Consider the following 12,585-nt stretch of genomic DNA (forward strand, 5'->3'; position numbering starts at 1 on the left):
CAACTTGTCAAAACACTCAACAAAACTTACAACATCTACTAACATGACACTTCTTGCCTTGAAAATGCATAAATGAGACAAAATTGAAGGATCTTTAAACAAACCATAGGAACATCATCATATCATCAATTTAGGAGTCAAATAACAAGTTTAGATTCTATTTATTGGTTACATGTTATCTCTATTAGCTACGTCTATGGAAAACTATTAAATTTTGTAGGCTAGAGCAAGTGTAGATTGTGTCATTGAAAGACTCATTCAAAAGAAATAACACTGAAGCTTTAAATAAAAACACCATGTAACAAAATAAATCAAGCTCATGATTATAGATTTTACATGACATGAGTGTAAATGAGACAATGAGTTCACTTATCAACAACATGTGATGTCAAATAGAGAGGATATTTGTCACCAAGATATTGAATATTGGGGCACATATTAGTGTGTCCAATTGTGATCAAAGATAAGAAATGATTTTGTGTGTGTGTGTGTGTGTGTGATAGATTCCATCAGTTTTGATGTTAAACCATTTGTGCATATTTAGGATTAAGATTATATATGCTATATACACAAAAATGTGACTATACATAGACAATTAAAGCATGAAGTTAACCAATATAGCTCACATGGACACACAATTTAGTCACAACAAAAGAAAATTAATATAATGAAAGCATACAAAATATTTTTGTCCACCATGCCTTATCAATGCACCAAGCTATGATATTCATATCCAAGGATATAAATTGGGTAGACTATAATATTAAATTCTCATAATGGCAATACAACAATGTGTAACATCTAAGAATTTCGTTCAAATGAATTGGTGTTCAACAAATTTATAGATTTTTGTGTGAGAAAATAGAGAGCCTAGATTAGTTGGAGAGACCAAAGGTTCTCACGGCTTGAGAGGATTGGGAGCATAAGAAGAGAACAAGTTTCATGCTTGTAATTGAGGAACTCAACGTCTCTCCATGATTCAAGGGGAATCAAGGGTGAGTGACATGTGTCTTGGATAGAGTGGATGGTAAGGATCTAAAAAGTATTTTTTAGGGATGTGAAAATAACTCCTATGCCTTAAGTATTGCAAGTGTACAAGTGATATGACATATGCACCTAATTGAGAAATTGAGAACATAAATATTTGAATATTTATTATTAGGCATGCACAAATGATTAGGGATATTAATTCATTTTTCTTAGGTGTTTAATTAATTAAATATTGTAGTGTTTATTGAATTTTTAGGCATTTAATTAGGCATGCACAAATGATTAGGGATATTCTAGTGTCTGTCGGTGAATGCCTCCTAATGTCGGTATATGACTCCCATCCAATCTTGTTGCCATCAATGACAACAAAATGAATCCAATTAGTGTCAATTTCCAACACCAATATGGTGTCATAAGGGGTCATATGTTGTCCTTAGGGGTCATATGGTGTCCCATGATCCCTTAGGACACAATATGACCCATAATGGCACAATTTGGTATCTTAAGGGGTCATATGGTGTCCTACGGGGTCGTAGGACACAATATGATCCCTTAGGACACCATAGGACCCATAACGACCCAATATGGTGTCATAAGGGGTCATATGTTGTCCTTGGGGGTCATATGGTGTCCCATGACCCCTTAGGACACCATATGACCCCTAACGATACCATATGGTGTCATAAGGGGTCATGTGACCCATAACGACACCGTATGGAATTGTAAAGGGTCATATTGTGTCCTAAAGGGTCATATGGTGTCTTAAAGAGGTCATATGACACAATATGACCCCTTAGGATTCAATATGACACATAATGACACAATTTGGTGTCTTAAGGGGTTATATGGTGTCCTAAGGGGTTGTAGGACACAATATGACCCCTTAGGACACCATAGGAACCATAATATCTCTTTCCCTCTCCCCTATCTCTCTATCTCTCTCTCCCTTCCCCCTCCCCATCTCTCTCTCTCTCTCTATATATATATATCCCCCCTCTCTCTCTCTCTCTCTCTCTCTCTCTCTCTCTCTCTCTCTCTCTCTCTCTCTCTCTCTCTCTCTCTCTCTCTCTCCCTTCCCCCTCTCTCTTTCCCCCTCCCTCCCCCTCTCTCTCTCTCTCTCTCTCTCTCTCTCTCAACATGTTATTATTTTATGCATGAATGACCATAGAATAATTCTCTATGTAAAATGACAATTGTACAACTATCTTGAGGCTTGAAAGATGATCAAAGCTTTAGTTTGTAGAGTCTCCCTTGTCACCGAATCACATGCATATTATATCAAACTCATCCACAAGGAGCCCAACTTAGACATGAAACTCATGAATTCATAAACTTAGAATGACATGTTCACACAACCACAATATTGAGAACTCCAACGTAGACATAGACTATCATAATTTAATATCATCACAAGTCTCACACATAAAACCCGTCTACAAAACATTATTTCACTATTTTTTTATGTTGAACTGTAGCTACAATTACTTGCGCTATGAAAATTACTCAGAGAACTTAAATATGTTATTACATTTTGCATACATGTCTACCAGAATAGTTGCAATTGCCTTTGAGAAAATTCCTCTATCCTTTATGCTTTGATGGATATCCATACACTATGCCAAAGCTACCATTAGGTACAGGCTGGGAGGATGCTAGAAAAGGTTGTAGAGTCTAACTTTTACACCTAACAATTGCATCGGTTGGAAGATTCTAAAGCCTTTTGAGAAAATCCCTTCTATTAATATCCTTTAACCAAGAGGATGATTCTCTTTTAGGCATTCTATCAAACATTTCAGATGCACTATCTATGCTTCCAGATTTTGTGTATTTTGCATCAGGGCACTCTGTCGAACAGTTTTACTCATTTTGCATACATGTTCACCTGGGCAATCACAACTACAACATCTAATAAATTCTTGCGATGGATGTCGAGACCCTGTTCTAAAGCTTTGATTTAGGCACAAGTTGGGAGGACGCTAGAAAAGGTTGCGGATTCCCTTTGGCTAAACGTTACTAAATTCTTTTCAACAAACATATTTTGTGTATATCCTGCGACGGTAGGATTCCATGTGATCACATTTTTTTGATTTATCAAGTGAAACAATTTAGATGCCTTGTCTATGCTATGCTCCCCCTTCCAGTATGCTTCGATGGATGTCCATATCTACCATTTTGGGACAGGTCGGAAGTGCGTTGACAGATGGGAAGTGATCGGTTCGAGCAGGAACATTAACGACATCACTGTTTGGACGGGAACGACGACGTCTACGAACGGGAACGGTGAACCAAAAGGTTGACGGATTTCAGTGGGACCCACACCAGCCACCAGTACTGTCCTTTCCCGCCTTTCGAGTCTTAACCAAGCCCCTAACTGGTGCGGTCTGTGGAAACAGTGCGGTTTGCGGTCAACACTTTTTGACGTCCGTCACCTCCACACTATCCTAGCAAAGGGGCATGGGAGGGATGTATGCACATAGGGCTCCAGATGCATGTCGTTCGTACGACAGTGCCATTTTGGAGCAAGAATAGACGCGTCTGGTGCAATATGTACAAAAGTTGGACTTTTTCTTCTCTTAGTCATCACCTATTCCTATTACACATATTTCAATATACATGTCCACATCCGTAATTTTGTAAAAGACTTCACTATTACATCATCACATATAATTGGCATTTCCCTAATATCAATCCTACAATCTAAATTTCACTTCCAATTTAAAAAAACAAATTAAATTTTTTTAATCAACCCCGACATATTTCATTGACAATTATAAACCTTCTAAATACATGTCTACACAGTTAATATATATTTTATTTAGGGGAAGCGTACCAATAGTCATTACAACTAATTTCGTACACATATAGATTCTAAACAGTACATAAGATTTTGACTTTTTTTTTTGTTGTCTTACATGCAACTTAACTACTTATAACTATTCTTTTGACTTTTGAGTAGTATGACGCAAGTTGTGGGATCCATCACGCGCAAGGGTCAAAAAGTACACATTTCAAAGTGTCGCCTGATACTTGCTTAAAGATGCCCCAATAACTATACACTAAAAATTGCCAATTCTTATACACAAATGTCCTCATGCCTTATGGATACCAATAAAGATGTCCAAATGAACCAATTATGATCTAAAAATGTTAAAAAATAAATGACTATTGATACATGTGAAATCTATTAATGAACTTTTAATTATTATTATTATTATTTTTTTTAAATTAATAATTAAGAAATTGGATGTTAGAACATGTGCTCCAACAAAAGAATAAACCGCAAACAAAACAATTAACTCCTGTATATTTATTTGCATTCATTTCGACTCCAATCAATCCGAATATCTCTCCCATCGGAAAAACATTCCTGTTATAAAATTTGCGCAATTTCAGCCAATTTTAATGAACATTGTGTACCGTACACTTGTACGTCAACCCCATTTTTTGATACGATATTTAAATTGTTGTATTGGAAAAATAATCATGCTTTTTTGACTTTCAAAATCAAAATCAGATCCTCTTCATACAAGGCGTACATATACAGTTACAGATGAAGGATGAAGAATTCATCATCTTCCTGTATCTGTAACTGTATATGTGGGTGCCACTGAATTCAACAGTTATGGAATCAATATATCTAAACCCACTTCACACTATGCAGTGATTCAATTTGTAAATTTTCAATTTACTACAGTTCGTCCTACACTTTTTTGCCCTTTCTATTTTGGACCAGGTTTGGTCAAAATCTTCAGAGTTAAATTCGCCTCTGTCCTTTCAATTCTTCATTGGATCTTTCTTACGTGTCAAAAATATTAATTTAGAAATTTCAATTTCCATCCTGATCATTGACCTTTATATTCTATAAACAAAAAGATCATGGTCTGTTGATTTGGGTCCTGGAAATCTGCATTGGGTTCTTGCGAGCAATCTGATGATTTGCCTAAACATTTTGTGATCTTACAGTTTTGTATTGGATTGTCCTGAAAAATGTCTGGCCTGGTGATTTTTCCATCCTATAGAAATTCCTTGAATTGATATGATTATCCGTTGGCATGGAGGAGCCCAGATAATCCGCAGTAAATTGGACTTTCACATTTTGGTCTTTCTCCTTGTCACAGATTGATTTGTTCTTCACACTGCAGAAGGAGAAATGTGTTCGTAGGATTTAAGTGCTTAAAGAAATCTTTAAACTCATTTTGCAGAGAAGACGCAAATGAGTTATCCTTCCATCCCCACTGCACCAAATGACTATCCGCCTTTCTTCACCCTTACTCCACCTCCTCCAACTCTGCCGACAAGGCAATCAGATCCTAACTTCTCTCCTCTGATTATAGCCCTGATAGGAATCCTAGCCAGCGCCTTCTTGCTGGTAAGTTACTACACTGTAATATCCAAATATTGCACAAAGTGGGAGGTACTCAGACCCAGAAGACGAAGCGATCAAGAGACTGATCCTTTTCCTGTGACTGAAGATTCATGGCCTGTCATGAACAATGGCCTTGAGGAGTCTGTCATTAGATCCATACCTGTTTTCAAATATAAGGCAGGGGATGGATTTGTTGATGACACTGAATGTGCAGTCTGCTTAAGTGAATTTCAGGAAAATGAAACCCTCAGGCTTCTTCCCAAATGCACTCATGCCTTCCATGTTCCTTGCATTGATATGTGGCTCAGTTCTCATTCAAATTGCCCTCTTTGCCGTGCTAATATTGTAAGCCCTGCAGTTTCCCCAATACAAGAAACTGTTACTGAAGAGAATTCTGATTCGACAGTTGACTCTCCATCTCGGGAAGCTTCAGAAAATGAAACTGTTAGAGAAAGCTCAGAAGAAGAATCAGCACAGGAAATGGGCCTTGAGGCTCCTCCTTCTCTGATGGCCATTTCACATATACGAGCAGAGAGTGATTTCATTATCAAATATGGAAGAAATGACAGCCTCTCTCAATCTAGCAAACTTCATCTATCTGGTAAGTGGAGTTGTTTTAAGCACTAATTTAATAGCTATTTCCCGTGACTGTACCTTTGAGACCCTATGGAGCAATATTGTAGCAAACAAATTGCACTATACTATTGGTATATGCTTGATTTGTACTTAGGGTTGCAAGCTTGCTCTGCAGTGTACAGAAGGGTTTATGCCTTTGATGTGGTGCCGTTTGTTAGCAGTATATCTTATACCAATCCTGTTGACCTATTCTAGTTATTTGTGATACTAACATAAAAATAAATTCTTTATGCAGAAATCCAGCAGCATCAAGCAATGAAGAGGTCCTATTCTGTGGATTCATGCCAAAAACTCCCTGTATTAATCACCGATCTTCTTGCAATTCATCTGGCCCTGGAAGATGGAAAGTTGAAGGGGTTTTCCAGTGCAAATGATGGAGGGGTTGGGGTTTCAAGCAGTGTTGACCTTGAAGATGGAAATTCAAGAACCTTTTGCAGTGTGGAAGAAGCACAAGTTGGTGCTTCATCCAGTGTGCAATCTTCCAGTCCAGCACTGGAACACAATATGGCTACAGAGATGTCTTGTGCATCTTTAAAGGCCTTGAACAAGCAATATGGTGGTGATAGAAACAAATCAACCATGAAGAGATCCTTCTCTGGGGGAAAATTCTTCTTTTTCAGAAACAGCAGGGGAAGGAATACTCCCATCCTTCCCACATGAAGATATGTAGGTTTGTCCAGCTTTATGGTGCAGAACTATTTTGACTTTTAGAGGTATGTTTCAATATGTTTGGATAATTAATTTGTTGAAACTCTCTGATGCTTGTATTCAACAAGGCAAAAAGCTGTATCTGAGCTACTTTCTGGAGGATATGACACTCAAGTGTGGTCTATTGAGATTGCTTCAAACCCTGGAGTTCATCCAGGTTATCGTGGTTGTTTTCTTTTGGCTATAAATTCCTTAAAAAATGAATTGGCTATATCCTCCTATGGTTTGATTGGGGAAGTGTTCGACTTTTCCAAGTTCTGTAAGATTTTGGGATCTCTCTTGAGATAGTTGCAGCAATTCAAATGACTACTGGTCATGCTTGGCATTCCTGCACAGGAAGCCTTCCTATTGAGACATTCTTGGTCAAGCTTTATTAGGTTTTTCCTATAGAATGTTTAGCCGGCATGGTATATTGAAACTTGTATTTTCTGTCCAGAGGTTTAGTAATTCATATTGCAATCTTAGATGTTCAGATTGGTATTTTTATTTTCCATAATTCAGGACATGAATTCCCTGTATATTTGGTTCCAAATATTAACGACTTATAATCTCTTAACAAACTATTTGATTCTCAAACTTGTGATAGATGAAGAGACAATCTTCCATAATTTTTGAATGCTTCTATGTGCTACATGATTAAATTTAAAACTTATATACTGATCTGCAACATCTTCTTGTTCATAAGCTTAACTCTGGTAATTTGTTGGTGCTTGTCATTCCTTCATTTTAATAGCATTTCACCTATATGTTATGTTTGGGATTAGCTGATTGGTTTTAGCATTCATGGAGTCGTTATGGCTCCATAAATGGTTCAATTGCTGAGATACACTGGTTTGTGATGCAGAAACTCTGTACGTCTAGTGTTTCCTCAGTTTATGTACCACCTCTAATATTCTACATGTCTAGGTGTTTCCTCAGTTTATGAACCAGTTCAGATATTTTCATTGAGTTTAGCATTTCTCAGTTTGTGTCCCTGTTCAAATATTCTATATGAATAATGACAATGTTGGCTTCTAGCATTAAGAATTAAAACATATGGTTTATCTCGTTAGATTTATTTTTTTCCACAGTGCTATAGTGCACCAGTCTCTCAACTTTTTGGAATAAGAGGGTAGATGACTAATTTTTGAATATACAATGTATAGATTATTCTCCTGTATATACACAAACCAAAGTAAACTGCTATGTTCATAATAAAATTAGTAGTTTGGCATTTCTTATCTTAATTAAGAACATATGGTTTTCAGTCCAGTGAGTATGAAACTTCTGGCAAAAACCCTAGTAGTATTGTGGATTGAACAGTATGTGGATCAGTACTAGTGTCCAGAATATTTATTTTTATATTGATTGATAGCCAACCTTGCTATAGTGGATCCTTGTAAGATTTAAAGACCTTAAGCGTTGTATCAAAAATGCCAAAATATTATGTAACAGAAGGATTGAGAAGTCAGCAAAGAAAACAATGAATCTCCACTGTTGGACATAATTAGAGACAGTATATATCCCAGAAACCTAGAGAAGACTGCACACATAAACAGTAGGAGACATTGCACTACCAATCATCATAAGCCCTTTCAACTTAAAAATATAGTAGCAGTTTCAGTAGAGGCAGGGATACATTCTTATTACAAGGTGTGTCCAAGACACAGGGATCTTTGTTTGACTAGAGCTGCTTCAGGAAGGGATGCACCATATGACCCATCTTGCATTTTAGTCCTTCCCAGCGTGATGACAGCTTAATCAGCTCACTAAATTGGATATTTTTGACCAGATGTTTTCAAAAGGTGTCTTACACCAATTTCACAATCCTACTTATAATATGGACCTTCAATTCTAATATATTATATTTCACTTCCTGGTAGAGCAGTCCTTCAAACAACAGGACTCTTTTCTCTCTGCTGTCATACAACTGCGCCAGTTGTGTCCTGAAATGTGGGCAGAGGATTATGTTATTTTTCTTTAGAAAATTGCCATGAGAAACACTTCCATTGAAGTGAATGCCCTGAATATCTAGAAAACCATTAAGAGATGCACATGTGTTTTATCCTCAAAGCCTGAAAAAACTATGCGAAGATGAGGGATTCTTTATATGAGATGGATAAGAGATGGTATTTTAGAACAAAAGTGGAAACAGCTAGGGTATGTATAGAGCATTATACTGCAAGCAACTCTAAGGAAAGCTTTACCTTTTAGATGGAATTTGGAAAAATTGTGAATACTTAAATTAGAGATGGACCAATCATCAAGAGGGTCAGTAGTTTAGTGGCGGAACACATCAGAGTAAATGGAAAGTCTTATAGGTTCAACTCCTCATCAGTTCATGAAAAAGTTTAAAAATCTAGGGCAAGCTAGGATCCTTGAGCTCAAAATGGGATTTTAAAAAATTAGCCGCATCCAAATCAGAGCTGGCGATGCAGAGCATCCAAGGAACCCAACCAATAGGGGAGATCCTTCTCCCAACTCACCTATACAATAAGGTGATAACCCTCTAAAACCTCACAGGACTCCTCACAAGGTTACAATACATCAAAACACCCTCACGTCCCCTTCCACTCATTGGAACATGCTCAAATAGCCCTCATCAACTTGTATGAACCGAAATCCAAACCCTTCAACATTCAAACACCACAGGTCTCCCTACTAGCCACTCACTCAACACCATACCCAATTAGGACTCCAAACTCCATTCCAACATACAAAGACTACTCCAACCACACATATACTCTTGGAGATCCCTTCAAGGACTTCACAACACTCCTACTCTTGATTCTATACCCACCCAACCAACCCAACATGGTTACTCTTCATTCACAATTAGTACACTGCTCATTAGGATAGTCTTGACATATTTTATGACAGTCATATAGTAGACAGGGACAGTCATGTTTGAATGGTCTATTCTTCTCTTACCACCCTTCAAATACAAACTATGATGATGGGGATCCACCATACCACACCCTTGACACTTAAACCAACACCAAATGCACTTCTAAATATGTAAATGCAGTGATTTTCAACACACTGTCAAACTGTGACAGCCAACTCAAAGGTTTAAGACACTCATGAACTCCCATGGATTAATTGCCTTCCTTGTTCCTATCACACTTGGATCATGCCAAGGGTCCTACACACATCCCTCTCCTCACTTGCAAACCTTCCAAACACCTTTGTTGCCTTTATATCATTCAAATCTTCATGAAAACTCTGTGTTTTCAGACTATACACTGTCAAATCAGCACCTTGACATCAATGGGCACGTGCAAAATGCATCATGGAGACCTGCAACCAATATACAATGGAAGAGAAAACTAAAATACATGATTCCACCCATTTTGGAGGTCTGATAATGAAAAAAAAAAGAGTTTTACATTTTTATTGTTCACTGTCAACCCTAGGTAGGGTTTTGGACAGTTTTTACAAAAAATAAGAATCTCTTCAAATTCTTAATGAAATCAAATGCCACAAAAGACAAATAAAACTAGATTCACCCTCCTTCAATGCACAATCAACTCCAGAGGTGGATCAATGCATTTTAATGGTGAATAATGAGTTTGAACAGACTGTTACGTGGGAGTTCTCAGGAAAAGTGCAGTAAACAATGAAATTGTATTGATTGTCTTCTTCTCCAATACACATCAACCTTTACTCAGGCCGTGGAAAGGCTAATTTAAAGGTCTTTGTGCCTTCCCCAACGGTTAGAACCAACATTTGATCTTTCATTACTAACCAACACCTAATCACCCCTTTAAACACAAAAAGTTGCATTGAGCAATTTTTGACATTATTGACAACTTTGGCTAACTTTAATCCTAGACCCAACCTATGACTTCAATGACTCAACAATGACACAAATAGGTCCAAATAGGTCCATAAGACCCTTACATAACATCAAACATTATACTTAATCTATTGAGACATATTTTCCACATTAGGCCAATTTTGTCAATATGTGTCAACATGGTCTCCATTAGGACTCAACGTACAAACCATTAGTCTCAATGACCTTATTACATCATATATGAACTTATTACATCTTATATGACCTTTCAAGACCTTATTACAACTTTCATACTTCAAAACACAAAAGATTCAAAATTTGCCTCATAGAGGCTTGATGGTAGCCTAGGTGCTCCTGCACCAGATGGACTGATCACCAAAAAGACCGATAGTTCAATAATGAAACACCCAGCAACAAATAAAAAATCATTTAACTAATCCATGAAAAACGTTTAACAGACCAATTTACCTAATTACAGCTCCCTTTCAAATTTTTCACCATTAAACCTAAACACATTTGATACCCTCAGGTTTTTCTGCTTATCCACACTATATATTGAAACTTAAGAATCTGCTTAGAAACTGAAACCACGACATGAAGTTTACTAAAATTAAGGTCTTGTTAGGTTTGAATCATCAAGTTTAAGGTTTTTGTGGGATATAAAGTATACACTTGTGTATTTATCGCATCTAATGGTGGAAGCTATTTAACCTCTGTTTATCTCAAGCAAGATAGGAATTCCAAGGCCCCATTTTTAAATCAGTTATTTCAGTTTCAACTTCATAAGCAATCACCATTTTCGTTGATTTATTATGCAATTCGGTGTCAGCTACAGTCATCCTTCCTAAAGTCTTAAGTTTTGTTGTCATGCTGACAACATCGAGAAGTTTTCTTTTAACTTCATTGATATTGAGTGACAAAATATGAATCACGCCGTGTTGACTTCTATTTTAACATGGTTTCTACGGCCTCTGTTGTCCTTTCCCTCTGCAGATTTGACGCCACAATTCATTGTGATCGTTGATACCTCATTGACCATGTTGCATGCGTTCTCATTCTCTATCTGCCTCAACCACCTACCATCACTATTTTGGATGTACATTTCATCATATTTCAATTAATTAACTAGCAATCGCACTTTGGTGTGTAATGGGTATGCGAAAAAGGTGTGAATGGTCAATTAGGGAAAAAAATGGTGTATTTTGCATATATTTGTTTAGTGTGTAAGTTCAATTGGTAGGCCATTTAAAAATTCATGTTCTTTGTGCAACCAAGGTCTCAATCAAGAAGTGATAGCTTAAAATAAACTATGCATCTAGTTATAGGGATCCAAACATGAGTTAAAAAAGAAAGATAGATATAATGAGATATAGATAGAGAGGGAGAGGAAGAGATGGGAAGATAGAGCTAAAGGGATCAAGAGAGAGATAAAGGAGGTAATAGAGAGAAGAAGAGAGAGGGAGGAGAGATAGAGATAGAGATAGAGATAGAGATAGAGAGGGAGAAACAAGAAGTGTGTGTGAAAGTGTGAGAGATATTGAGATAGAGATGCAAAATAGCAACAAGGAGTGTGCGAACAAGATTTAGAGAGATAGATAGATAGAGGATAGAGAAATAAAGAGATGTAGAAAGAGGGAGTAACATAGATAGGAGAGAGAGGGAGAGGTATAGATAGGGAGATATAAGGATAGAAAAGAGTGATAGAGATAGGCAGAGAGAGAGAGAGAGATGCACAAAGAGGTAAGGAGATTAGAGGTAGGGGAGAGAGATAGAGAGAAAAATGTGGAGATGGAGAGAGAGACATAGAGGAAGAAGGAGAAGGTAAATAGAGAGATAGAAAAATAAATTAAATGTATTATATAAATTAAAAGAAAAATTTAAAATGATTAAAGAAATTATAAATTAAATTATAAAATGTATTATATTGATTAAAGAAATTATAAATTAAATTAACTCTAATAACTTTAAATTATTATTTATAATTTCGTAAAAAGACATAATAATTAAAATTAATTTTCAAACTTAAATCTACTTGCTAATGGGCAATATAGGGTTAATCCTAAGAGGTATAGGGAAGATGTGGAGTGGATCAAACCGGAACAAGGTT

The 12,585-nt window shown here is 36.7% G+C and overlaps 1 protein-coding gene across 1 annotated transcript; it reads left to right on the top strand.

The window, feature by feature from the left end:
* Positions 1–4,473: 4,473 nt before the first annotated feature.
* On the top strand, positions 4,474–7,263 carry LOC131069103 (RING-H2 finger protein ATL52). Its single transcript, XM_058004414.2, has 2 exons — positions 4,474–5,957; positions 6,228–7,263. Exons 1-2 carry the CDS (start codon positions 5,204–5,206, stop codon positions 6,650–6,652), a joined length of 1,179 nt encoding a protein of 392 aa, XP_057860397.2. The 5' UTR covers positions 4,474–5,203; the 3' UTR covers positions 6,653–7,263.
* The last annotated feature ends 5,322 nt before the right edge of the window (positions 7,264–12,585 follow it).

This window comes from Cryptomeria japonica, chromosome 1 (genome assembly GCF_030272615.1).
Source record: "Cryptomeria japonica chromosome 1, Sugi_1.0, whole genome shotgun sequence".
NCBI classification, from domain to species: domain Eukaryota; kingdom Viridiplantae; phylum Streptophyta; class Pinopsida; order Cupressales; family Cupressaceae; genus Cryptomeria; species Cryptomeria japonica.